Raw genomic sequence first — 27,754 nt, 5'->3', positions numbered from 1 at the left:
ATAATAGTTTGCCTGAGTTTCTAGGGTACAATGCCCATGCCACAAGGACAGGACCTGGGGGGAAGGGGCGAGAGTTTGGGAAGGTTGTCTGTCAGTGGGATAGGCAGATCTCAAGAGCATGGAACACACAGGCCATCATTATTCCCTGTCCTCCACTCAAGCTAGTCCCCTCCTCACTCCTGGCTCTCACCTTTCTCAGCTCTTTCCTGTGCTGGCTGCTCAGATGGAGCCCATCAGGGACCTCCTCATGAGAGGAAGGATCTGAAGGACTCCTTGGATGGAACTGACCAGACAACTCCCAGTGCTCTTCCACAGGCTTGCACTGTCGAGGAGGGCGGGGCCATGTGTCACAACGGAGGGGCGGGGCCGGGGCGGGCCCATCGTGGGTGTGGAGGAATGAAGGGGAGGCTTGGAGGAGAGGGCGGGGCTCACGTTGGAGGCTCTGAAGGGAGGAGCGGGAGGGGGGCATCCCCAACGGGCAGGGCGGGGCCTCTATGAAGCAGGAAGTGACGATCGCCTGGAATCCCACCTCCTTCTCCAGTTCCAAAGATATTCCTACCTTGGATCCTAAGGAGATACTTTAATTTCCAGCGCCCCGCGCTCTGACCTAGGTATTTAGGAAGTGGTGGCAGGGGACAGCGGGAAAGGGGGGACCGCAGTGGGGAGGGGCCAGATGTGGAGGGGCCTGGCTTCTGCACGGTGATGGGAGGGCGAGCGGCCGAGAGCACCACTCCCCTCCCCACAGGTTAGAGCAGGGACCCTGGCTGGCGCTGAGGTCGAATTCTCCCTTTTAGGAGTCCCTTCGAGGCAGACCACCTCCCGCCTGTACCTCCTTGAGCCTAATTCCTGGATCCCCCCAAACCGTCAGCCCTCCTCTTCCCCCCACGTCCTGGGACTCTGAGGCTGGACTGGGCTGGCTGGATCCAGAAAGGACTTGGGGCTGGAGCGGAGCCAGACCGGCAGCGAAGGGGTGAGAATTTCCTGCGGGATATCATGAATCCCCATGGCTACTCTGGTCTGTAACAGGGGTCGGCTGTAGGCTCCTCCTTTCACTTCCAGTTTATCTTTCCTGCTAAAACTTCCTGCCTGGAGGGGGTGTCCAGGGGGCCTGTACCAGGTGCAGTTTTACCGCGCCTTTTAAGGACCCAGCAGTCCTGCCTCCTAGCTTCTGAACCCAGATCCCCAATGTCCTGCTTCCCCGCCTCCCTCGTCCTTTGGTTAGCCTCTGCTTCAGTCACCCCAAGCACACGCTATTCTTCTGTAGGGGTTAAAATTAGGAGCTTGACAGAGATAGGAGAGCAGTTTAACAAAGTTTTGTTTTAATTGAGAAAAGATTAGTAAAGGCGGAAAGATAGAAAAGAGAGAGATTTAAGGATCTATCTTAGTGCTACCTAAAAGTTCTCATAACAACCTATAACCTGCCTCTAAAAACTATCCTTTGAGAGTCTCACTAATACCTCTTCAGCCTCACTAACCAGGCGGGACCTACACTATTGTTGTCTCTATATTCCAACTGGATCCCTAAACAAGGGACAGCTGCCCCATCTCATACTCTCCTTCCATGAGATTCTCCAGCAGCCAAACTGGCCTCATCCAGAGCCAGCAGCAACACCTGCTCTCAGGAAAGGTTAGTGATAGGCCCCCTTTCCCCCTTCAAACTTCGTGCTTGCCTTTATCTCTTCCTGTCTGACTGCCCTTCCTACATCACTTTCTGTGGCATCGCAGGGATATTCTAATCTTGAAAGTATTATTGATGAATTAATATTGGAAACTCTGTGCTCATGTACCAGACTCGTGGTCATATTATTTCTTGATCATTGTATTTAATTGGTACTTTATTAATTGTGAGCACTCTCCAAACCTACAGTCCTAAGGTCAGGAGAATTCCTGGGCAGGACTGTAGCTGCCACAGGGTCGTAGCTCCTACCTTGAGGGACCAGATTCCCTTCTAGGTCACATGTTTGATTCACTCCTCTTTGATCTTGTGGTTGTCAGTTGAACCAACATCAGATGCTCTGTATGCTGTGTCACATGTTCATTAGCTCCCTCCCATTCCCCATTCCTTGAGTCTCCAATAAAGGATTGGGGACAAACTTAGCTCTCTCTCTCTCTTCCACCATAAGAGGAGCATGCATGCTGGAGCCCATGTTCTTGAAGACTCCACCTCTGAGTCTTTCTTCCTCTATTGCAGTGGTTCTCAACCTGTGGATGAGACCACGGTGGGGGTCAAACGACCAAAACACAGGGGTCACCTAAAGCCATCGGAAAATACATAATTACAAAATTACAGTTTTGAAGTAGCCACCAAAATAATTTTTTGGTTTGGGGTCACCACAACATGAGGAACTGTATTGTGGGGTCCTGGCATTAGAAAGGTTGAGAACCACTGCTCTATTGTGTTCTCTCTGTCTCTATCTCTGTCTCTGTCTCTGTCTCTGTCTCTCTGTCTCTCTGTCTCTGTCTCTGTCTCTCTCTCTCTCTCTCTCTCTCTCTCTCTCTCTCTCTTTCTCTCTTTCTCTTTCTCTCTCTCTCTCATCCCCCCCTCCCCTTCACCCATTTTCCCTTGGTTTCTAGTTTTCCTTATCCAGTATCCACCCAGGAATATATTAATTTGTGCCTGCAGGCAGTCACACTCATTCTCTGAGAGCCATTTCTATTTCCTTTTCCTGTGGGCTGCTCTCCAGTGTAATGGAATCTCCTCATTTGGTCCTGGCTCTCAACAGCTGCACTGAGTCAGCTCTATCTCCAGCTAAGTTGGAGCTAGGAATTAAGCATTCTCTTTTACCCTGGCTAAACAAGCAATAATGACCAGAGAGAAGGTAGAAAGTGAAGAGTGCAGGAGGGCTTCCTGGAGGAGGTGAGATCATCTTTTGAACTATAGGGAAGCCACGGAGGGCAGTGGCTAGAGCTGGGGAGGGAGAGCCTATTAGCTAGAGAAGGTGCTCCTGGCCTGGAGCTGTAGGTGCTGTTCATGGACCCCCAGGAGGCTGGTGTGGCCCAGGGCAGAGGGTGTGGCAGGGAGGAGGGGGATGGGACCATTGAGGGAGGGTGCCTAAGAGCATCATGGGGGATTGGATGGGGAGTTGGGGGGAGCCTGGGCCAGAGGAAAGTCACCTCAGGGGCTGAATGGAGGCTGGCAGGAAGGGAAAGAGAGGTCAGGAGGCCAGCAGAGCACCAGGAAGGCCCTACAGTCAGGGATGGGGACTGAGGAGGGGAGGAGGGCCTTCCCCACAGGGAGGACTGCCCTCTGGCCAAGGGATACCCACCTGGGTTGCTGTGCACAGGGCCAGGCCTGCAGTGAGGAGGGCCTGGGTTCCAATCAGGTCTCAAGTCCTTCCTGTGCTCTTGGAGGCTCCCCCTTTTATCTTTGAACTCTGAGCCTGGCCTGGCCCCCTGGAAGGGCTTCCTGGCTGGAGGATCTCCTCCTAGAGCACTGAGAAGCCCATGACCCTCTCCCAGCCCAAGGGTGCCTCCAGTAGGCACTTGAGGACTTCTGGGATGGGAGAGCTCCCAGGGGGTCCTAGTGTAGCCCCTCCCTCTCCCCTTGAGAGCAGGGCTTTGGCTTTGGTCAGTTTCTTGTCAGATTCAGCCCACCTTGGCCTCTTTGCCACATCTAGGACCTGTTCCTGGTTCTGCACCTCCCCCTCCTTCCCCTTTTCTGTAATCCACCAGTCCTATCCCTCCTCCCCAACCCAGTACTGACTCCCTTTTTCACCTGCCAAATTCTCCTGAAATGGTTCAAATACCCCCAGAACCCCAGAAGGCCCCAATGGCCACTTGTTGTGGGCCTCATATTCCCTCACATCCCCCCATGGGGCCTATTCTCCCCCTTGGGCTCTCTGAGGCCCCCAGTTCCCCGAGGCTGTATCTAGGCTATATGGAGGGAGGAGGAGAGGGTCCCTAGGAATATGGGAGAGGGAAGGTCGAGTGATTCAGGGGGATGAGGGGCTCTCTCCTGCCCAGCCTGGTGGGGGTGTCCCATGGGGGATTCTAATGCTGGAGTGGAATCTAGAAGTTGGGGAGGGGTCTGGGGGGGAAGAAAGGGGCCATTCCAGGGGCCCAGGGATTCCTGACCCAGGTGTCCTGTCCCCCAGCTCCTGCTTAGAGAGTCCTCTGTGCTGCCCTCAGACCAGGCCCTCTGGGAGGATCCCTGAGCTCTGCCTTCCTGCCCCGGGGGCCTCCCAGGAGCCAAAGCCCTTTCCTGGGGCCCCTCTTTGGCCCCCTGGCCCTTGGGATGGTCCCCTGAGGGCAGGCCTGGCCCTGGGGGACTCCTGGGGCCCCTCACCCCATGGAGATCCCTGTGGGGCAGCCTCAGGCCTGGGAAGAGAAGGGAAACCCTGGGCCCCTCTGGGTCCCTTCTCCCTGCCCAGCTCAGGGTGCAGAGGCCCAGGGCTGGCCCCAGGAGGGATGGGGCTGAGCCAGATCCCAAGCTGGGAGGGAGATCCAGGCAGCTTTCTGCTCAGCTCTCAGCAGGAGCAACTGGCCCAGAGAGGGAGCCCAAAGGCAGTGAGGAAGATGGGCTTTTCTACACTGGGAAAGAGGGCAGGGAGGGCCCCAGGAGGGGCTCCAGGCCAGCTCCTGCTGCTCAGAAGACCAGAGAAGTCAGACATTCCCTGGGCCAATGGAGGCCTGCTGGGAAGAGCTTTGTCTGGAGCTCCATTGAGGGGCCAGAAAGTGGGGGGAAGGTGGGGAGCAGCAGCCTGAGTGGGGAGACGAGGCTGGGAAAAGATGGAGGAGACTCCCCAGAGGGACTGACTGGGGCTCCTTTGCTGCCTCTACAGGGAGCCTGGAGTGCCAGGGATGGCCTTGGAGAGGGACAGACTGCCAGGCCAGGTAAGTGCATTCCAGGCCCAGATGGGAGCCCCTCAGCCAGGAGGCCCTTCCCTGGCTCTGAGCCAAGATGGGCTGGGAAGCTGCTCCCTCCTTCCTGCTGGGCCCTTTCTGCCCCCCCATCCCAGGCAGGAGGAGCAGCCCTTCCTGGCTCTCTCCTGGCCTTTGGCAGGGATTCCTTGGCCCGGGGGCCCCTCAGACCCCCAGAGCTCCCCCAGGCGCTGCCTCCCAGGCCGGATTTCTCCCATCACAGGTGAGGGCCCAGGACGACCCTTGACTCCTTGTCCTTCCCTGTCTGGGCATCCTGTCTTGGCTCTCTGCTTGCCTGCCTCCCTCCCAGCCTCTTCTCTGCTGCTTCTCCCCTGTTCCCTCTGGAGTCTGGTCTGGAGCAGAGCCCGAGGGTGTCCCCTGCTCTGTGGGGTCCTCAGGGAAGACCTTGTCCCCCGGGCTGCTCCCTGGCTTCTGCCTCAAGTCCTCAAGTCTTCCCGGGTCCCTCCAGCTCCTTCCTGTCCCCCATTCTTAGCCCAGCTGAGCCAGTGTGGAGGAACACCCTGGTGTGTGCCGGGCACTGCTCAGCCCAAAGGAAGGGAGAAGCCATCGGCCGCCCTCCAGGCCCCCCCAGTCTGACCGAGGAGAGCCCTCAGCAGCCGTGTCCAAACCAGCTGGGGGGGCGGGGGGGGGAGGGAGGGAGGCCCCTGGGAGGGAGGGAGGGAGGGAGGAAGGGAGGAAGGGAGGGAGGGAGGCCCCTGGGAGGGAGGCTCTCAGCTTCTGGGAGGTCACTGGTTCCCCAGGGGAGGATTCAGCTGGGACTGGAAGGAAGCTCGGAGGCCAGAGGCAGGAGGGAGGACATTCCCTGCAGGGAGACAGACAGCCTCAGGAGAGGCCCAGAATCTGGCCAGGGAAGGTCCTGGCCAAGGATCAGCCAGGAGGCCAGAGGTCAGAGGAGGAGGAGGAGGGAGGTGTGAGGGGAGAGGAAGGCCTGGAAGGTCAGCCTATGCCAGGGGAGCCTGTGGTGGGAATGGTCAGGTCCTTGCCAGGGACAGCCAGAGTCGGGCAGCTGGGGAGGCCCAGAGAGCTCCCCTGTGGCTTTTGTATCCACTCCAGAGAGTGACCCCCCCACTGGGCTGCTGCTGAGCTCCCTGACCCAGAGGGAGTCTGAGGAGTTTGGGGGGAGCCCAGGAAGGGCCCCCACACAGAAATGGGGCCTTTTTCTCAGAGAGGAGCTTCCTGTGTTCTTGAGCAGAGCCAGCAGCTGGCTACATTCCTCCTGTTCTGTAGAGTTCCTCCCTGGTCTAGTCCTTCCCTGGTTGGACAGGCTGGAGAGAAGGGCTGAGTTCCTGGAAGGCCTGCGAGTTTCTGTGCCAATAGGGTTAGGGAGGTCCTGAGGGAGACATCCTGGCCTTGTCACAGAGGCATCCGGCTCAGTGCAAACAATGGGATGCAGACAGGCTGGCGTGCTTCATGTTCTCCTAAAAGTCAGCTTTCAGCAATCTGTATAATAACACTCTGGGGCAAATGTTCTTATTCTTGTTATTTCACAGTGGAGGAAACTGAGGCAAACAGAGGTTAAGGTTTTGTGCAGAAGTTTTTCTGTTTTTAGAAATCAAACTTTTCTATTTTTTAAAAAATCGCCTCTATTTAGAGTTCAGCTAAGCATTTGTGTCCTTGAACTGTGAAGTTAAACACCTCTGAGGCACCCTCTCATGCCTGTCAATTTGGCCATTGTGCCAGAGAAATATAAAGATCAATTCAGGGTTGTGTGAAAGCTGGGACACTCATACATTTTTGGTGGACTTGTTGTCCATTGATTGACCATTTGAGGGCCATTTGGAAGTTTGCCCTAAAGGCTTACAGACTGTGTATACCTTTTGATCTAAGCATGTATCCCAGAGAGATCCCCAAGAAGGGGGCAGAACCTATTTATACAAAGATATTTATATATCTGATATTTTTGTGTTAGCAGAGAATTGGAAATAAAGGGACATTCATTATTTGGTGAATGGCTGAACAAGCTGTCGTGTGTGTGATTATAGTGTTACCCAGTTGGATATGAGAAATAACAGGCTGGATCATTTCAGAGAAACCTGGGAAGCCTTCCATGAACTGATGCAAAGTGTGATCAGAAGCAGGAGAACATTTTATAGAATAACAGCAATATCTTGTGGTCAGAAGCTGTGAATGACTCAGCTATTCTCAGCAATTCATGGCTGTAAGACAGTCCCAAAGGATTCATTATGAGAAAAGCCATCAGCTTCCAGAGAAAGAAGTGATGGACTCTGAATTCAGGTTAAAGAATGTTTCCCTTTTTTCCTTACTTTCACTTTCTTTGGTTTGAGATTTCTTCCAGAGAATGAGTAATGTGGAAACGTATTTTACATGATTAATCAGGTAAAGTCTAGATCAGACTGGTTGCTCTCTCAGGGAGGGGGAATGGAGGAAGGGAGACTATTTGGAACTTAATTTAAAAAAAATGAATGTTAGAAATTGTTTTTCCCTGTAATTGGGGAGAAAATAAAATATTATTCTACATACATCTCCCTGTAGCTGTGAGACGTGTAGGAGCTGTTTCTCTCCTACCTTTTTACAGTATGATCTTTAGTATTAAGCTCACATTTCCTTAAACCATGCCTAGCAGAGTATGGTGTAGGCTTATGCTCTGAGCCTCATTTCCTTCCAGGCTGCATTTCAGGTTTCTTAGCAATTTTTACAAAATAAGGAATTTTTTTCTCCCAAATTGCTTGTTTGCCACTTGAAAGGAATTATTTTCTTTAGTCTGTTCCATTGCTTTATCTCCTTATTATCTTACCGATACCCCAGGTTTAGGGTGACTGCTGACTTGTGATCTGATCTGAGCTCTGGTCGTGCTGGTCCCCATTTATTCTGTCTTCTTTTCATCATTTTCCTTGATATGGCCGATCTTTTGGTTTTTCCCAAATGAATTTTGTTATGATTTTATCCAGTCCTGTCAGATACCCTCTTCCTCATGGCATGAGGGGCAAAATTACATTTTTCTTGGATTATGTTTTTGGATTTGATACTCTAAGAATTCTGTTCAATCTGAAGCCGCTTCTGTGAGGTTTCACTAGACAAACTGATGTGGACTTGTGGAGCTCCCCGTCTCTGAGGAGGTGCAGAGGCTGACATGGCTGCTGTTTCCAGAAAATCTCTGTTCTCAGTATTCCCATAAAGCATGGCCTCAGCATTTCCTGTAGGGTGTGTGAAGAAGCTGGGACAAGCCGACCTCGTGCCATCTCCTGAGCTGATTCCCTCTTGGGCACGAAGGGAGGGCTTTGGGGCAGCGAGGGGTGAATTGTGGAAACACTCTCCAATCTTGTGGCTCAGAGCTCTGGAGGTGGCTCAGTTCTCTCCTGTTCAGTTGTGTACTTCGGTCCAGATTCTGGATGGAGAGGAAAGTTTCTTTAATGGGGAGAATTGGGAGAAAGCTGTCTTACATCATTTGAACATCTTCCTGCCTAACTGGGAAACTGGACCTCCTGTTCCTGCTGTTTAGAGACCCTCAGCTAAGGCCCGAGCTTAGGCTGACCAGAAACACAGTCAGACCCTGATGGAACTTTTCTCCTTATGGTACATCTCAGGCATTCAGTGAGTCTCATCTGCAAATGTATAAATGGAGATTTTGAACCCTAGACTTCAATCCCCAGAAGTTCTTGGTATTTCCCAGAATTCCCAATAATCTCTCCTGAGTCTCCATGTTGGCGAGATCAAAATTGGTATTTAACTGGCAGTAACTCCTCCCATGCTCTCTTCTCTTCCTTTTGCAATGATGTAGCATGTATAGTGGTAAGCTAAGTGCATGGATTTTAAATGGGCTAATCAGCCATTGTCACGTGGTTTTTATTTTGTATCTTCTTTATTCCTTGACTTAATAATCCTTAATAAACCTCATAAAATATAATATTTTTATTATTAGATATATGATTTTAAATTTTACACAAACTGGGTCCATATTGACCAATTAGTTATTGCTTCTTTGTTCTGTTGATTGCTTACAGATGTTGGGGAGGAGTGGGACCCCTTTTCAGGGAGCTTCCTCTGTCCCTCTTCCCTATCCCGACTTGGCAAATACATAATCTTTTCTCCAATTAGGAAGCAGATGACCCACGTTGGATTGTTTCCGTTGTATTCATTGGTCTTATTTAATTCATTTCTTTTAAGGTAGATCAGTCTCTTTTCCCCCTGATTTTGAGGTCCAGCCCTAAGCCCAGGAATGGACCTGGTCCTTATTGGTTAGGCAGTGGTCATATATTGCTTTAATAAACTGATGTGCTCAGAAGAGCAGAGCTTTGATTCCTCAGGCATTTCATCTTCACTTGTCTCAGTTGACGTCTTTATTTTCTTCTACATTTGCCTGGAAATCTGGTCCCTGGGTCAAAGCTGTCCCAGTTCTCCAAGTGCCACACTGGACCCCCACCCCCCACCCCTACGACAAGTTGCAGCCTCCCCCTACCTACTCAGGACAAGTAGACTGCAGGCACCAAGTCTCTCTGGCCTCAGGGTGAGTCCTCATCTCCCTTTACCCATGAGAACATTCATTAGTGGAACCCCCTTCCATGTTAAGTTAGGGCCTCCATCCTTTCTCCTCTTCTCAGGCTTTGCCTACTCCTCTGTACCTCCTCCCCTGTATGCTCTTTTTTTTTTTTTCTGAGAACATAGAGACTACCCTTAGTTCTCTGCTGGGAGCCATCAGATCACAATGCCTTGACAAAGTCACTCGAGGTCACAGAGTGGCCCCTTGGCTAGATATGGTTGTCTACTCTGTCCCCTTTCCATGACCTCTCTCATTAACATCCGTTACCTAAGGGAATTGACATGATTACTTTTCCCTCTGAACCTCAGAAGGAATAATACAAGAGCAAAATTTCTGTACTTTTGTTTCCCCAAAACATCACCAAAAGATCAGACCCTCAAACCCAATCCCAAAAGACTTCCAATGCTTAACTTTTACGTAGGTTCGTAATTCCCAGTAAAACTGTATGTACAAGCCAAGCCCAGAACTTTCCCACTCACAGAAACTTATTCTCATGAAGCCAGCATAAAAATCAATCATAAAGACCCATACAAAACATGCAGGTTGTTATAATTAAAAATTAAATAATATTTCTTGCTACCCAGAGGTATATATTTTATAAAGTTTATTATGAAGCCTCCCAGTTCCTTTCTCATTTCCCCCTCACCTCCTGCATTGTCCCTTCTCATGCTTGCCTCATGGTCTTCTTGTCGGTCTCCCCCTTTCTCTCGTTGGTCTCCGCGGTCCTGCCCTAAACCTCAACTTCTATTGATGTATAGAACTTTTGCTGACTCAGGTTGACCCAAACCTGGTGCAACTGTTATATGTCAGGAATGTTTGATGGACATGTAAAGTTACTCAGGAAGGGGGAGGGGATGAGCTTCCTTGACACAATTTCCCCTGTGATCCTTTGGGAGACCCGTCTCCCCAGTGGATCATTTAAATATAACTATCTTATAACTCTAGATACCTTCTAGCTAAAAATACATACAATATTGCATTTTCTAAGAGGGAGTTACAGTAGTTAGAGATGGGAGTGAAATACAAAAACTGATCGATAGATGCATTGACAAAATGCCAATTAGGGGGCAGTCCCCTTTGGCATAAGTGTTTACATTCAGAGTAAGTATGTTCAATCCCTTCCAATTCAGTTCTTTATATCCCAAAGTTCATTCTGGATCTTTTGATGCAATGTGTAGCTTCCTCAGGCATTTTACAGCACCTTCTCCAAGAGGATCGACCTTCTTGATTTTGAGTGTTGGCAAGTTTCTTTTCCTGAAATTTCTCCAAAAAATTTTAAACCTTGCATTTTAGGATAATTATACAATCCCCCCCGAGGAGGGTGTTGACCAACACCAGAATCACACTGGGATCCATGACTGAGTTATGAGGTATATGAAACAATTGACAAAAGAAAAAGAAACCAAACAAATCACCCCCAACTACTGGATGAGATTATAATACATCATAGGTTAACTAAGCCACTTGGGCACCTCCCTCCCTCATGGTATGAGACTGTAACAGTGTAACAGAACTGTCTCCAATATGTCCCAACCATTTTCACGTGGAGCCAAGTGTTTTCAATGTGGGGAGGGTGGGGGTAGGGAGTTCCCTTGGGCCCTGATGCACAGCCTGAAAGCCCAGGGTCCATTCAAGGGGTCCCTCTGCTCTGCACTGCAGAAGTCTGAAAGGAGGAACTCCAGGACCTTTCCTGCTGTGGAAAATAAAAGAGCAGGAGTTCCTATTGGGTACTAAAACCCACCAGATTCCTTATGGGCAAAAAGGCCCCCTTCACCCCTATTCAAGCTGAAAGAAAAAAATGGGGTGCAGTCGGGAGTGGGGCGGGGGATGCCACCATGGAAGGAGTTTTTCTTACCAATCCAATCTGATCTGTCCGGGAAAACAGCAGCCGGTTTCCTTTCTCAGCCAAGGTTGCTGAATACAAAGGCAGGCTAGCTAACTGAAGCAACTTCTATCTTAATTAAACTTCACCTAAGACTCAAAACTTCTTTCAGAAGAAAATGAAGGTTCTAAAAAGTCCCTTCTGGCTCACCAACTTATTATATAATATAATTATACATTACATAATTATATTATAATATAATAATTAAATTATAATTAAGAATTAAATAATATTTCTTGCAACCCAGAGGTATATGTTTTATAAAATTTATTATGAAGGGTAGACAACCATTCTTAAGTAACCTGGTGGTGAGGGAGGCCAAAATGACCAGCCTTGAAAATACAGGAAAACTTTAAAAGCTGGCTAGCCTTGGAAGTTAGGAAGACCCCAATAAACATGCAGCTGCAGTAGGTACCAGATAAAGGCCAGGAAGACCCCAATAAACATGCCAAACCTCAGCTGCAGTAGGTACCAGATAAAGGCCAGGAAGACCCCAATAATATAAAATTGTCAAAGTTCCAAGAATAGTAGGAAGCAGATAAGAGCCATACATGCTGAAAAGTATTTAAACCCCAGCATGTCAGAAGCAGCTCGGAACTCTTATGGCAGAGGTTCCCACTGATGCACGTATCAGTTCCATAATAAACGGCCTTATTCCTTGCCTGATTGCATTGCCCATGACCTTCCTTGGTGGTGGGTGAAATCCCAGACCTTAACAGCGGCATTGAGCCTAGCCTCCCAGTTCCTTTTTCATTTCCCCCTCACCTCCTGCACTGTCCCTTCTCATGCTTCCCTCATGGTCTTCTTGTCGGTCTCCCCCTTTCTCTCCTTGGTCTCCCGGGTCCTTCCCCAAACCTTAACTTTTATTGATGTATGTACACCTATGCAAACCTAGAGCAACTGTGGTATGTCAGGAATGTTTGATGGACATGTAAAGTTACTCAGGAAGGGGGAAGGGATGAGCTTCCTTGACACAAGGTACACCAGGCTTCAGCATACCTCAGTGACTTGATTTCACAAACCAGTAATTCAACGGTCAGAAACTCCCTGATAAACCTGAAAAATGATCTGCCCAACAATTAATCTGAATGATATCTTCCTCTGATTCTTCAAGCTCAGTGCTCCGATTGTTGAATTGTTTAAGAATTTCTGATTGATTATTTTTTTATGAAAAGTAATAAGCAAATTTCCTTGATTGTAATCTTAGACTCCTCACAGGTTAATGAGCAAATTAATCTACCTGTGATGAAATCATTTATCTTGTGTAGAAACTTTGTATGCTTTGTCAGATCAATAAATACAATACAAGAATATCGAATGATCTTAGAACGTTAATCAAGTGATTTGTTAAAAGTTAATGTATTACTTTTCCAATTATCTCGATTTAGACATGAGTGTTAGATACACCAGGCCTGGGGGTGGCTGAGCAGCGATCAGGTGCAAAGCATGCCTCATGGATGATTGATATACAGCTCTCTTCTGTTTGTTATTTTCTTGACTGACCATTTGACACCTGTGGGGAATCCCTGGAGTCTCTAGTGAGGCTGGACCTTGCCTTTGGCAGTCCTCCTCCTCTCAGTCCTGTCTGCAGGCTTTGATGCTTCTGGCTCACTCTCTCCTCCTTGATATTCTGTTCTCTCTAGGGTTTGGGACACAGCTCTCTCTCTCCTGGTTTAGCTCCTCCTTCTCTGACCTGTGATTCTCTGTCTTCTCTGCTGGCTCCTCCTCTAGATCTTGTAACAGTAGAGTTAGGGTGAGGGAGTTCCTGCAGCCCTATCTTGGCCCTCTACTCTTCTCCCTCTGGACTTCTTTACTTGGTGATCTCATCAGCTACCAGGGATGCAAGCACCATCTCTCTGCTGATGAGTCTCAGGTCTACATTTTCTACTCTAATCTGTGCTGACCTCCAGTCATTCATCTCAAATTTCCTTACAGGGATTTCACACTAGGTAGCCAGTAGACACCTTGAGCTCAGTGTGTCCCAAACACATTGTTCTCTCTCACCTAGACAGAACCCCCACCTTCTCTGTAGCTGTATCCTCCTCTTCCCTCAGACTTAAAACCAAGGAATCCACCTTGACTCCTCACTGTCCCTTACCCACATATCCAATATGGCATCAGGACCAGTCAGTTTCACCTTTGCAGCATCTCTCCAACACACCCCCCTTCTGTCCTGTCACTGCCATATTCCTGGTGGAGGCCCACACCACCTCCCTCCTGGACTATTAAGATCACTTGCTACTGTGTCTCCCACAAGTCTCTTCCCACTCCAAGGCCTCCTCTATTATCCCACCAGAGTGATTTTCCTACAGCACAGTTCTGATCATGTCCCTCCCCTATTCCATAAACCTCAGTGGCTCCCTATTCCCTCTAGGATCAAATACAAAACATTCTGTTTAGTGTTCAAAGCCCTCTTTCCCGTATTCTTATTCATTACTCCCCAGTCTGTATTCTTGGATCTAGAGAACCTGGCCTCCTGGATTCCCTTAGCTGCAGACTTAAAAAAAAAAATCTTGAATTTCTGTCTTAGAATGGATGGTAAGCATCTGTTGGGAGGCAGAAAATGGCTAAGAGATAGGCATCAGGCTAAGAGGTAAGTGACTTACCCAAGGTCACATAGGTAGGAGGTGTCAGATGTCATATTTGAACCTATAACCTTCTCTCTCTAGTTGTAGTTCTCTATTCACAGTCACCTAACTGGCCCCAAATGGAAAAGATTTTTTTTAACCCTTACTTTCCATCTTAGGATCAGATTAGGATAAGATAGATGAGTGATGAGGGCTAGGCAATCAGAGGTAAGGGACTTACCCAGGATCACACAGCTAGGAAGTGACTGAGGTCACATTTGAACCCAGGTTTTCCTGACTCCAGATCTGGCACTCTATATGCACTGTGTGATCTGGCTGTGTCTAGTTCCAGACATTTTCAATGGCTTCATCTCATGTCTGGAATATTTTCCCTCCACATTTCAGATCACTGACCCCTTTAAACTTCACGTAAGTCCCAACTAAAAACTAAAAACTTTCTACAGGAAACCTTCCCTCATCCCTCTTGGTCAGAGTGCCTTCATTCTTTCCATTCCTCCCTGTTTCTCCTAGATAGAGCTTGCTTTGTGCCCATGTATCTGTGTATTGTCTTCCTCTTGCACTAGGCTGAGAGCTCCTGGAGGGCAAGGACTATCTTTGCTTCTTGAGGAATCCCCAGAAATGCAGACCAGGTGCTGACTGTAGAGGGAATGAAATGAAAGTTTCTGGTCCTTGAGATGCCCTGGATGTGTCCCCATCTTCTCTGTATCTACCTCCTCTTTTCCCCTGTGGTCCTGCAGTCCAACACAGGAAGCATCCATCCTCCTAGAGCAGATGGGACAGCACATGATTCTTCCCATGATTCCCTCTGTCTTGGTCTTCAGCTTTAGCCTTCCTGGTTTTACTCCTTCCTTCCTTTCTCCTTAACTGTAGTTTTAAAGATGCTTTTTTCTCCTTTCTCTGATGTCCTGGTGCTGCTACTGTTGTCTTCAGTTATTCACTGCTGAATTTCTGTTGCTTGGGGGTATTTAAAAAGCAAATGATTTCTTCTCTTTGGTGTCTCTTCCTAAAAACACTGCAGACTCCTCTTCATTTAGTGAACATCTACTGTTGTGTCCAACATTGTGAAGTTCACATTTGCAGGTGCTGGGAGTAAAATTTAACCAAAGGGTAAACTGAGGCAAACTCCCCCCTCCCTGGCTCTGGCTCTGGCATGTTGATGACTCTCACACTGATGCTGGCTGCACTGGGACACAGCAACAGGGCCACAGACATGTGACTGACAGCTACATCCCGCTGCTGGGGTCCTTGGGATCCAAGCTACAATGGGGGTCCCCTTGATATTTCCCTTCACACAGTAGAATCTCCTCGGCTTCCTTCTGCTGCATCATAGAGCTGCTTTTCTCAAACCTCCATTGGGCTCTTTAAAGACTCAGCTTCAAGTTCTGGCTCTGACAGATGATTGGCAGGACCTTTGGGCCCCTCCCTTGTCTGTGGGTCAGTTTCCTCCTGTAACAGACCAGAGGTGGGTTCTTCATTGTGATGCGGTTTTCAGTCCTCTCTGACTTGGGCTTCTCTAGGAGGTGGTGACGTTCAAGGATGTGGCTGTGGACTTCACCCAGGAGGAGTGGCGCCTCTTGTCCCCTGGTGAGAAGGAGCTGTACAAGGAGGTGATGCTGGAGAATGCCTGGAACCTGCTCTCTGTGGGTAAGGAGTCCTCTCCCTGCTGCCTGAATCAGCTATCCAAGGGAATATCACCCTCAGCAGCAGGCAGGGTTTTGAACAGTTTTCAGTCATGAAGAAGGGATGAGGGCTGGTATACTGAGGCCCAGAGTCAAGCGCCTCCTGCTGTCTGGATCTCCTGTAAAAGGACTTTGCATTGTGTAATGGGACCTTGGGGATTCCCTTTGGTGTTCCTGAAGTCTGAGATCACATACATGTTGAAGAATCTCAGACATGGAAATAATCTCAGAGCTGATTCCTTCTCGCCTCTCCCTGGCCCGGAATTGGGTCTCCAAAACCCATCTGGGAAAGGTTGAGGTAGGTTTTCCTCCTACCTCCTTCCCTTCTAGAATGCATCATTTTTGAGGATCTTATTCTCTTTAACCAGCATAAACTTGTAGCTCAGAATTCCTAGGTGTCTCTATGAGATCAGGTTTGTCTTTAGTCTTCTCTCCTATTTCCCTAAACCTCCAGCAGAGCCAGTAAGGAAGGGTGGGCAGGGATGAAGCGTTTATCATGACCTGCTCTTGGCCATGAGCTCTGCTCAGGGTTTTCTCTGTGTAAGAATTGAAATTATATTTCTACCCAGATATATATTTTATAAAGATTATTAGAAAGGGTAGACCATTATTCCTCTAAGTAACCTGACCATGTGGTGCCTAGACTGCAAGTCTCTTCCTCCTTCCCTTCACCTTCCTACGCTTTTCCTGACTTCTTCTTTCTTTGTTCTCTTCTCGCCCCTCAAGCCCAAATCCTTGACTTTTATTGACATATAGCACATATAGGGACGCAAACCTGGCACAACTGTATTATGTCAGGATTGTTTGATGGACAGGTCAAGCTACTCAAGGTAGGGAGGGTATGAACTTCCTTGACACATCTGTTATATTATGGCACTTCTTCCTTGCCTTCATCTTCTTAATTCAGTGACACAATTACCCCCATTTTATAGATGAGGAAATACATTCGATTAAGTGGCTTGTTCTGAGGCATGCACATAGGAGGTGTTTGTGGTGAAATGTAAACTGAGGCCTTCCTGCCTCTAATCCCAGCACCCTGACTCCTCCCTCCCTCCTACCTGCCTCTCATTTCCAGATAATGGAAAAGTATGGACTGAGTCCAGCCTTCCCTGAAGAAAATGCACTAGAACCTAGCATTCTGGTTCCAGATTGGTTCCTCAGCCTTCTCCTCCCTCCCCTCCCCACACTAAATTTTGTGGAGAATCTGCTCCAGGAGTCCCAGCAAATCTCCTGCAGGCCCTGCTTGTCATCCTCTGTGATTGTCAGGATGAGTGGACTGCCTGAGAGATAGCTTTGGGCCCAAGGAGTATTGTTGATTTCCCCAGGAGAGGCGGCAGAGACTCCCCAAGCAAACAGTCCATGAGGATCAGAGTGGTGTTAGGGAGGAAAGATCAGGCAGGGTGATGGGACAAAATCTGATGCCTTGAGGTCCCTGGGTCTGGGGCTTCAGACTGACCCAGAACAATGACCCTTGGACTCTGTGTGGGAGTTGAGGAGTTTCTGTCAGAATGGACCAGAACAGGATGGGGGGGAAAGAGGGCTGTTGCTCATTCCAGGTCCCCCAGCAGGGTAACAAGCAGATCCTACCTTTAACTCCTTCATTACAGACACTGAGGGGGTGAGGTCAGACTCCTGTGGGAACCCCATGGAGAGAGTCTCTGAGTGGTGTCATTAGACTGCCCAACCTTTCCCTAAAGAGAACTCAGTGAGGAGTTTCTCTCCATCCGCCTCCTGGACTAATTATCCCTTGCCTAGGGCTTCCTGTTCCCCCGGAAGATGTGATTTCTTATTTGGAACAGAGGGAAGCCTCATGGATGCAGGAGCAAGAAGGCCTGAAGAGTTTCTGCCCAGGTAAGGGAGGGGAAAAGAGGTGTGGGAGAGCCTGGGTGACCAGAGGCTTCTGTGTTCTCTGGTGAAGCCAGAGCTAGATTTGGGGGCAGGAGGACTGAACTTGGAATTGTTTTTGAGAGATTTTAGCAGGGTCTTCCTGGGCAAGTCACTGAAGCCCTGAGCCTCAGTTTCACGTCTGTAAGATGAGGTTGTTGGACTGCATTTCATATCTGCTTCCTTCATGGGATCAGTCTATGACCTTCTAAGAAGTCAGTGCTTGGGACTGAAGGGCCTGGAAGTCTCCAGCAGGTGCCAGAAGAGCTGAGCTTATTCCCTCTGAACTCTTTAGTATCCAGAAACATGTATGAGTGCTGGCTTTGTGCTGGGTCCTGGGCTAAGTTACAGGGAACATAAAGGGCTGCAAGTGGACATCCCCTGCCCTCATTGAGCTCACCCTCTGCTAGAGCAGATAGCAGCATGCTCACCATTCTGTAGAAGCCCTCTAGATCCCAGTTCTAGGGCAGCCAGTCACTAGAGAGAAGGCTTTGAAGGGAAGGAGCACTAGAGAGGTCTATTGGGGGGAGGTGGCCTGGAACTTCAGGAGAGTCAGACTGTGGATTCTTGGAAAAAAGAAGAGAAAACAAGGGAAAAGCACTGGCACAACTCACTGTAAATGGCCATTGCTAGCAGTTTAACCCTAAACCCAAGAACCCATGTTGGATAGTATCTCATCAGGTTGAAGAGTTAAAATGAGAGTGTTTGGAGCATAGGGAAGAAATGGTTTATTAGTTCCTAGAGGAAGAGTTGTAAACCTCCCTTTGTGGTCGCCAGAAGGTGTTTTCCATCTCTATTTCAGGGAAGGAAATTTTGAGGTTTACAAGTCATTAAGTAAGTAGTGTAAGAAAGCCTAAAGATGAAAAAACAATGGTGGCACTGGTGGGAGAGATAGATGAGCTTACATGAGAAATGGGATGGGATTCTTTGCTCATGGAAAGAGATTTTCTTTAGGAGAAGAATGACCATTTCCTCTGATCTTGAGGCCAAAAATGAAAAGGAGGCAGCTGAGCTGGGTGAGATGTGGGGGATAAGGGAACTGTGCAGAGAGGTTCAGCTTTTGTTTAGTAAAATAGAAGCCAAGTTCTCAGCTCAGAAGGTGAGACAGGGGGTGGAAGGAGGAGAGCTAGAGACCAGGGAAATCTTTGGAAGGCTGCTGTGGTAGGTGTCAAAGGGAATCCATGAGGGAGATGTCACAGGATTGCTTTGTATAAAATGAGAAATAAAATCCTTATAGAGGATGTTATTTTAAACTAGGCTTGATGGAGTTTGAATACTTCTTAATCAGAGGGTATCAAAGGGGGATGTCCCAGTGATGAAACCTCAATACAGGGAGACAGCATCCAATATTCAGATAAGAGACAACTATGGGGTAAAGAATTGACATTTTTCCAGGGCGTAGAAAAATACCTGGCACCTCTAGATGTCCTTTCTGATTACAGACTCTGTCAGTGTGTCAGTTATGGTGAGCGACCTCAGGTTTGACTTAACTGAAATCTCTTTGAAGTGACACCCTATTTGAACCCTATCACCCTCTATCTCTTTGACATATTCCAAAGACTTATCTGACTGCATTCAATATGAATTAACAGTGGTTTATTATTGTGACAAGTAAGGTTTAGGAAAGCGGGATTCAGGAGATTCTTAAGATAATCTATCTTGAGTCCTCAGCTTGGTCACTGGCCGAGACCATTCTAAAAGTAATTCTTCCTTTTCCCCTAAATTATATTTTATTTAAACTAAGTTCTTAAGTATAAGTTTAGTCTTTAGTCTTGAGATGTAACAGAGATAGATGATTCTTCTGGTTATACACATAGACTTCCCTCCTAGGATAAATCCTACTTGGGTCAATCTCAAATGTTCTTCCTGACCATCAAAGTTTCAGAAGAAGAGATTTAAGACAATTGATAAACACCAGAATCAGTGTAGTTTATTTGGGACACTTCAGGCTATTTGATGAGATGAGATTTCCCATATCAGAGCTGCTTCAATCTTTCAGGGCTCAGGATTCCACTCCCCCTTGTGTCCTTTCAAACTTTCTCAATTTCAGTTTCTATACTTGCCATGGTTAGGACCCAACTGAGATCAGGGAGCCTCAATGTAGAGTAGAACTAAGCAGCTGGTTTCCTGATTTTCCTTCTCTCCATTGACCTGCAGCCCATGAGCAAGAAAGAAGACTGCTGATTGACTTGGAAGATATCCAAGGCTAAGTTTTCCCTAAATCATCAGCTCTTTACCCTTTCCTGGTCTCTGGGCTCAGTCTTTGTCTTGTTCTTGGACAATCAGGTGACCACAACACTTCACTTTAGAGAGATGAGAGCCTAGAGAGGAACCTCTGGGATCTTAAGGATTAGGTCTGCTCTAGTTCCAATGGAGTTACTGTTGACTGCTGAGAAATAAGGGCAAGAGAGAGTCAGAAACACATCTGAGTCCAGAGCATGCATTTGCCTTTCAGGAGAGAGACAAAATGCGAAGATGCTGGTAGAGCTTGGGCCTGACATAGTCCCTGGGCCCAGTCAGTAAACATGTATTAAATAATAAATATGTCCTAGGAACCATGCTAAACCCTGAGTATACAAAGGAAGGGAAACACCAGTCTGGGGTGACTTGGTGCTCACAATCTAGAACCCATATATGGCAGTGGTTTATAAAAAAGCAACAGATCCTGAATCTCACTCTGAGATGATCCAGGGAGAAAGGAGTGTTGGGGAAGGGAAATGCATTTAATTCAACATGAAAATCAGGAACTAGAGGAGTGAAGAAAATGACAGTTTAAGGAGAAAAGCAATCAAAGGAGGAAATAATCCCAATTCTAATGATAAAAATAAACATCACCATTTGCTTATGGTCCCTAGTATGTGTCATACACTTCATGAATATTATCTCATTAGATCCTCATAGGAACCCTAGGAGTCACTTGATATCATTATGTCCATGTTACAGTTGAGGAGCTTGATACGAACAGAATTCCTGTGACTTGCCCAGGCTTAAAAGTCCTAGCAAGTTTCTGAGATACAATGAGAATATACTACCATCTATATTGAGATTTTAAAGAAGAATATCATGGAAATGCCAGCATCTATATGAGGTGGGAAGTAGGAAGAGAATTGTTCGAGCTTTCTTGCCCATTTCTTTACAAAAGGATCATGGACTGAGCTTACTGTATGAGACACATTTTTAAGCATGGGAAATGCCATGTTTTTATTTAAATTATATTTAGTAGAAAGATTTTATTTTAGTGAAAATAGCCATTTAAAGGAAAGTAATGTCTACTCTCAAGGAGTAGGGAACAGAACAAAATTTTTATGCCTTGGATAAATGTAAAAAAGTGCTGAATTTCTTCATCTGATCTCAGATACTGAAAGAAAAAATAAAGTCAAAAGCAATCACAAAGGGAATTACATGATGCTTACAGAGAAGCTAGATAATGAAATTATAGAAATATTTAGTCTACATTCACCCAGTGGGGTCATCCCTCTGAAGAGAGGATTGAATGTATTGACAATGGAAACAAGCAAAAAGATTGAAAATGATTTGTCTAGTACTATGGACAGAGCATTCCTAACCACAAGGTTTGGTCTCAGATGCCAGGATTTCTGGTCAAGTAACTCATTCAGCTTTTCTGAGGTCATGGTCTGAGTTCAGAATGTAATAAAGCTAGCCTGTCCAAAATCCCATATGTGTTATGAAGAGCCAGTGAGATCACATGGGAAGCTCTTTTTAAAAATTTTTATTTAGCTTTGATATAATACCATTTTCAAAGGATGGATTGTGCCCATTTAAGTTGGAAGACTTCTTCTTATCTGAGAAAATAGGTTATAAAGTGGTTTATGTTCTGATAATGGAGAAAAGGAGATGAAGTTATATATGTTTATATGCCACTATATATATATGTTTTATTGTTTGTTTCTTTTAGAGGGCGAGAACAGACACGAAATCAAGGCGAATCCCACATTGGTGAGCCTTCCTGTGGACGAAATGGACCTAAAAAGTTTCATGTGTGATGTTCCTGGCAATGTTGCTTTCAGAGAATTCTGTGTTACACCTAAAAATTCATCTCATATTGAACATAAAAGAATTCACACTGAGGAAAAATTTAGTGAAAGTAATCAGAGTAGAAAGACTTTTATGCAAAGGGATAGTCTTGCTGGACAGCAGAGAATCCAATCTAGTGAGAGAGCATATGAATGCAAGAAATGTAGAAAGACATTCAGTCGGAGCTTCTCTCTTGCTGTGCATCAGAGAATTCATACTGGTGAGAAACCTTATGAATGCAATCAATGTGGAAAGACATTCAGTCAGAAATCCCATCTTGCTTTACATCACAGAATCCACACTGGGGAGAAACCCTATGAATGCAGGCAATGTGGAAAGGCATTCAGTCGAAAATCCCATCTTGCTATACACCACAGAGTACACACTGGGGAGAAACCTTATGAATGCAAGCAATGTGGAAAGACATTCAGACAGAGCTTTGAACTTGCTGTACATCAGAGGGTTCACACTGGGGAGAAACCTTATGAATGCAAGCAATGTGGTAAGACTTTCAGTCAAAGCTCCTCTCTTGCTGTACATCAAAGAATCCACATGGGGAGAAATTCTTATGAATGCAAGCAATGTGGAAACACATTCAGACAGAGCTTTGAACTTGCTATACATCAGAGAGTTCACACTGGGGAGAAACCTTATGAATGCAAGCAATGTGGAAAGGCATTCAGTCGAGGATCCCATCTTGCTATACATCAGAGAGTCCACACTGGGGAGAAACCTTATGAATGCAAGCAATGTGGAAAGACTTTTAGGCAGAGCTCCACTTTTGCTGTACATCAGAGAGTCCACACTGGGGAGAAACCATATGAATGCAAGCATTGTGGAAAGGCATTCACCCGTAACCATAATCTCGCTGTACATCAAAGAGTCCACACTGGCAGGAAACCTTATGAATTAAAGCAATGTGGAAAGAAATTCACATAAAACTTTGAGGTTTATGTATGTCAGAATCCACATGGGGGAACAAACCTTATACATGCAAGAAATGTGGAAAGACATTCAGTCAGAGCTCTCATCTTGCTCGTCATCAGAGCATTCACACTGGTGAATACAAGGGTTATGATGAAATGAGCAGGGGATCAACTGCAAAGTAAGAAGCAGTAAGGTTACAGAATTCTGGAGAAGTGATAGCACTGTTTTTCTTTTAACAGACAGTTAAGCAGGAGATTGAGTTTGTCTAGTGTTTTAGGGTGGAACTGGTGAACTAGCTGTTCTCTCTCCTGTGGCTTTCCTTGTGATCCATCTTAACAATTTTATGTTCCTGTGTATCTTATTTATGGTGACTAAGACATTCCTACAGAGTTGCTTGAGACCCCTAAAGACATGATTCAGTGAGACCTTCCCTTTGAGCCGTGTTCCCGCTTACCTTCCAACCTTACTACCTCTATCACCATTTAAGGGGGAATATGGGTTACTAAAGTGCATTTCATTATAGGTACTGGGACTCTTAGTTAGAGAGGTAACTGACAGTGCAGATAGCATCTCTCTGAAGCTACCAACTAAATTTGGTGGGAGGGTTATTTATATTCTTTAGATAAATCATCCCAATTTCCTTCCCTTCCTTTCCTTTTCTTAAATAAACCCTGTTTATTTATTCAGGTTGTGTCTGTGAGATTTAAAATGGTTGAGGTCTTAAACTGTAGTGATTAAAAATAGTGGACGATATAAATTGTGATAGATATAAGAGAGGGTGAGTAAATTTTACCGCAGAAATATGTTTCACTACAGTTTCTTGGGTTTTAAAATCAAATATAAGGCGGTCGCCAGGGAAACATTCCCAATTATTCAAATACCCAAGTCAATTGGGTTTTCTAGAGATTTTAATTAACAATACAATGAGTAATCAAAGAAAGAGAGAGAGTAAGAAAGGAATAAGTATGAAGGGCCTCAAGCCAATATGGCCTAGACCTGAGTCTAAGAGAGAAATCAGTCAGTTTTTTAACACTCACCACAAGGTCTTACTAAACAAGGATTCTAGTGACACCAGGCCAGCATCCTTCCTCAAAGAATCTTCCAGCCAGAGATTGCTTCAAAGGGCCTCTCTCAAGAGCCTCCAGAGCTCCTACCCCAGGGGGACAGAGTCCCTCAGAGGAGCTCCTCAAGGAACTCTCCTTCAGAATCAGAGTCAGAAATCGAGATCCCTGAATGAGATCCAAGCTCTTATTTTTAAGGGCAAAATCTCCTCTGTCACCTCCCCTAAGTCCTTACATCTACCATTCACTGTAGATGTTTCTAAAGGACCGCCCATTTTGAATTCACAGCTGAGTAGTTTTAATCTCTTTAGTAAGTCAGGAAAAAATGCTGCTGTGTCGACAAATTTCATTAGAAAAAACCTCTGAATAAGTTATCACCCTTTTAGGTTTAAGTAGTTTACAAGTTTCCCCACCTTTATAGGTACTTAGTATCCCATTGTATCAATTCTAAAACAGTCATGACTCAAAGAACTTCCTGTCCCTTCCATAAGCATGGATCAAAGTACTTTCATTGTTTAGCAAACAGTTTTCTGTCCTAAGGCAGTCTTAAGTAGGGTGGAGCAGGGACACTCCCATAGCTAGGAGCTCCCACACTCAAGTAGAGTTCTCACCATCTGCTAGGGAATTTTTTTAAGTAGAAGATTCCCCAATGGGGGAAACCCCTAACATTCATAAGTCTGAGAAATTTTGAGGTTTACAGCCTGAATATGTAGATGTCCAAATAGCATCTCAAAAGGTGAGATGTGCAAATCACCTCTCAGTCTGCTTCTGAGATAAAATATGGCCAGAGGTATAGTTTGTGGCCATTTTAAATAAATCTCTATGCACAATTTGCCAACCATAGTTTTAAGTTCTTTATTTATTCTTTCAACTTGACTGTAGCTCTGGGGATGTTGTATGAAATTTAGGAGTTATCCCTAAATGTAAATTAATTTGTAATAAGACTGAATTGGCTAAATGAGTTCCTCTATCCGATTTAATGTGTGCTGGGCAGAGAAAACGGGTAATAATTTCTTTTAAAAAGACTTTGGCAACAAAAGCAGATATGGCCTGAGCAGTAAGGAATGCTTCAGTCCACCTGGTCAGCTGATCAACTATGACCCAAAAAGATTTATATTGTCTAGCTTTTGGCATAGAGATAAAAATCAATTTGGTCATATTCAAATGGTGTGTAAGTGAGAGGACATCCACTAAAGGTTTTGCCATGAAAGGTATGTTGATTAAAGGCCTGGCAGGTAGGGCAGGCTGTACATACTTTAGAGGCTATAGTAGTTATACCAGGGGCTATCCATCCTCTTCCTCCATGAAGCCCTTGGTGCCAAAGTGACCATTTTTATTAATAGATTGACAAACATGTTGATGAAAACTTCTAGGGAGCAGGGGTTTTCCTTTAGATGACACCTATACTCCATTAATCTTTTTTACTTTTAGTTTTTGCTTCCATTTCCCCACTTCCTTGTCATTATAGGAAAGAGGTAGATCCAAATCATCAGTAATTGTTAGTGACAAAATTAATACAAGTCCTTCTAAGACTCTTAGTTTTGTTGCTTTATCTGCTTGGTTATTTCTCCTGGAGACAGGGTCAGTGCCACCTCTATGTGCAGAGCAGTGAATGACAGAAAGAAGTTAAGTAATAAGGTTTGAGTTGGCAATACATTTTCCAGCTGATGTTAAGAATCCCCTCTGGAGCATGCCAACAGCGTGACATATGCCAAATGTGTAATAGGAGTCCGTAAATTGTGACTCTTTTATCATTTGAAATGATACAGGTATGTTTCAAATCTGTGAGTTATGCACCTTGTGAGTGTACATTTAAGGGTAAGGAAGCTGACCAGAGAGTATCAAATTCGATAGCTACTGCCGTTTCTGTATAATGCACACCATTTCTCATAAATGAAGAACCATCTATAAATAATATTAAATCCAAATCATCCAATGGGGTGTCCAGTAAAACATTCCGAGATTTATCAGCAATGGACACAAAGGATGTACAATTGTGTAAAGGTTTTCCCTGGAAGTTGGCAAATTGGGGAGCAAGGTTGCAGGATTAAGGACTCCACAGAGTTTTATTGTAATTTGTTCATTGTTTTGTAGGGTTATCTCAGATCTAGTAATCTTCATCAGTAAATGCCTGTGTCCTATGTATTAATAACAAAGCTTTGACCTTGTGTGAGCACATTATGGTCAGTGGGTATCCCAATACTAGATCAGCTGATAATAATAAAGCCATGTCAGCTACTCCTCTAAGGTATGGTGGTGCTCTGGCAGCTACTGGATCCAACTTGGATGAATAATAGGCTACTGGAAATTGAGCAGGTCCCAAAAGTTGAGTTAGAACACCTGAAGCTACCCCTCTCTGTTCATGTACATATAGGGTAAATGGTTTATCATAATTTGGGTTGCCTAGAGCAAGATCAGACCGGATAGCATGTTTTAAATTTGAAAGAGCTGTTAGGTGTTCCATTTCTAATTTAAGTGGTTCAGGGACCGAGTTTTTTGTGATATGAGGGCCTTAATGATTTCCCCATAGCAAGAGATCCACTGTTATAGTCCCATTCAGAATCCTGTGATGGCCTGTGTCCTGCATTGTGCCCCCAGACTTCATTGATATGAGAAATTATTTTCCATTTCTCACGTTCCTGGAGTAGGTTTTCAACATCTTTGTAAGACAGATTATACTGAAAAAATGTCAGCCATCTTTCTCATTACCACAAAGGGATCTTCTTCACAAGTGGGAACATTGCATGTCGATTCATTTATGTCTTGTGGAGTAAAAGGTGTATGGTGTCTTAGGGTTACCACATCCCCATTGTGTCCTATTTTGGGCATTTCCCTTAAGGGGAACAGGGATTTATTTGACTTGGGTAAGGGTGAGTCAGCCTGGGGAGGAACATTTTTTAGAAGGATGAGATTTCATCAGGGCTAGAATTGGTTGTGGGGTGCGAGATGGAATAGGAGAGGATGAGTCATTAGGAGAAGGATTAGGGGAGGTAAGGTCAGCCAAGAGTTTCAAAGCGTGAGAGAGGTAGTTCTGCAGCTGAGATATAGGAAAGGCATCTTCCATCTTTATTTCAGGGAAAATAGTATTTTACTATCTTAGTGGTTCAGGAACAGGCTTGTAAAAATCAGACATGTTTTGGATGGGGTCAGTATTTGCCATTGACCATGTAAGAAGTATTTGAAATTGTCCAATTGAATTTGTGTGTCTGCCTGCATTTCGGCTTTAATTTTTCATATGGTAGCATTTTTTGTCCCAATATTTGGGAATAGAAAAATAAAAATACCCAAGAACATAAAGAATAGAAGGCATTCTGAAACCTTTAAGGTTCCTAATTGTGCAAAAGCCATAAGAGTTTCATGTAGAATAGCATTCATTTATTATGTATTTCTATATAGATATAGATATACACACACATATATATTATTTTTTAAATTTCTTATAATTCTCATTTTAGTCAGTAGATAGCACTTCTCACTAGGGGTTAAAGTCAGGGTATGAAAATAAAAGGTATGGGTGTGGTCCTCTTAAGGATGTCACACCTTGATTTGATTAACTTCTTGGTTGGAGGGTGGGAGAGGAAGCCTATTGTTGGAGGCCACCTATAGGAGGGGCAATTGGAAGCAACTGAATTCTCCCTCAGGTAAAAACATTAGAATCATGTGTTTCTACCATGTGCTTCCAGGAAACAGGTTCTGGGTCACTTTTTTGTATGGCCTGGTGCAAAAAAGGTTTTTATAAATTATTTTTACCTTATTTGGGATGTAAAAGCCTCTTAGGGTAAAAAGGACCAGTTGTTGTTGTTGTTATTTTAATGCTGCTCTTCCTGATTTATCTCCCCAGGTTTTACTTCTCACTTAAGTTAACTCTAGAAACATGGGGGAGGGGGTGTGGAAAAAAGAAAGCAGATTCTCAGGAGCAAAAAAGGCTAAAACTTTGTTAATTTTAAATTAATAGTCACTCTAATAAAAAAAATGAACTGAAGTTGTATTTTGTTTAGTTTTCTTGGAGAAATTTCTTTCTTGGAGATTTTAGGCTGAGAGATGAAATTCTGTTGGGGCAGAGCAGGATTACTTTCTCTCTCTTAAGAGAGAGTGAAAGCTTTTCCCCAGGTTTTTGCCCTCACAGCTAATTAAGAGACAAGGCAAGGTAGCTAAAAGATAGAAGCTTTCCCAGGCGAAAACCTGAGTGTCTGCTAATTGGGTTGTTTTGTGAGGGGGGAAATTGGGAACATTTTCCCCAGGTGAGGTCTCAAGGTCTAGCCACTAGGATTAGAAATGGCTGTGTTCTTATTTATTTTTAAGGAAAAAAAGAGAAAAAA

At 45.5% G+C, this 27,754-nt stretch overlaps 1 protein-coding gene across 4 annotated transcripts; it reads left to right on the top strand.

Moving 5' to 3' along the window:
- Window positions 1-431: 431 nt before the first annotated feature.
- LOC103094332 (zinc finger protein OZF-like) lies at window positions 432-27,417 on the top strand. 4 transcript variants are annotated; one of them, XM_056812636.1, is made up of 6 exons: window positions 432-611; window positions 795-970; window positions 4,782-4,833; window positions 15,367-15,493; window positions 17,284-17,379; window positions 21,329-27,417. In XM_056812636.1, exons 3-6 carry the CDS (start codon window positions 4,801-4,803, stop codon window positions 22,384-22,386), a joined length of 1,314 nt encoding a protein of 437 aa, XP_056668614.1. In that variant the 5' UTR covers window positions 432-611; window positions 795-970; window positions 4,782-4,800; the 3' UTR covers window positions 22,387-27,417. The 4 variants fall into 4 exon arrangements, with proteins under 4 accessions (XP_056668614.1, XP_056668611.1, XP_056668604.1 ...); XM_056812633.1 differs by lacking the exon at window positions 795-970; XM_056812626.1 differs by lacking the exons at window positions 432-611; window positions 795-970 and adding an exon at window positions 2,563-2,857.
- Window positions 27,418-27,754: the final 337 nt, after the last annotated feature.

The sequence above is a fragment of the Monodelphis domestica genome, chromosome 1 (genome assembly GCF_027887165.1).
Source record: "Monodelphis domestica isolate mMonDom1 chromosome 1, mMonDom1.pri, whole genome shotgun sequence".
NCBI lineage: Eukaryota > Metazoa > Chordata > Mammalia > Didelphimorphia > Didelphidae > Monodelphis > Monodelphis domestica.
Note: the sequence above shows the minus strand (reverse complement) of the source record. Positions and strands in the feature narration are given on the sequence as shown.

Coding starts and splice junctions, on each gene's coding strand:
- LOC103094332 (XM_056812621.1), top strand. CDS start 9,113: ATGTGCTCAGAAGAGCAGAGCTTTGATTCCTCAGGCATTTCATCTTCA. Junction 15,494..17,283: donor CTGGAACCTGCTCTCTGTGG/GTAAGGAGTCCT, acceptor TCCCTTGCCTAG/GGCTTCCTGTTCCCCCGGAA. Junction 17,380..21,328: donor CCTGAAGAGTTTCTGCCCAG/GTAAGGGAGGGG, acceptor TGTTTCTTTTAG/AGGGCGAGAACAGACACGAA.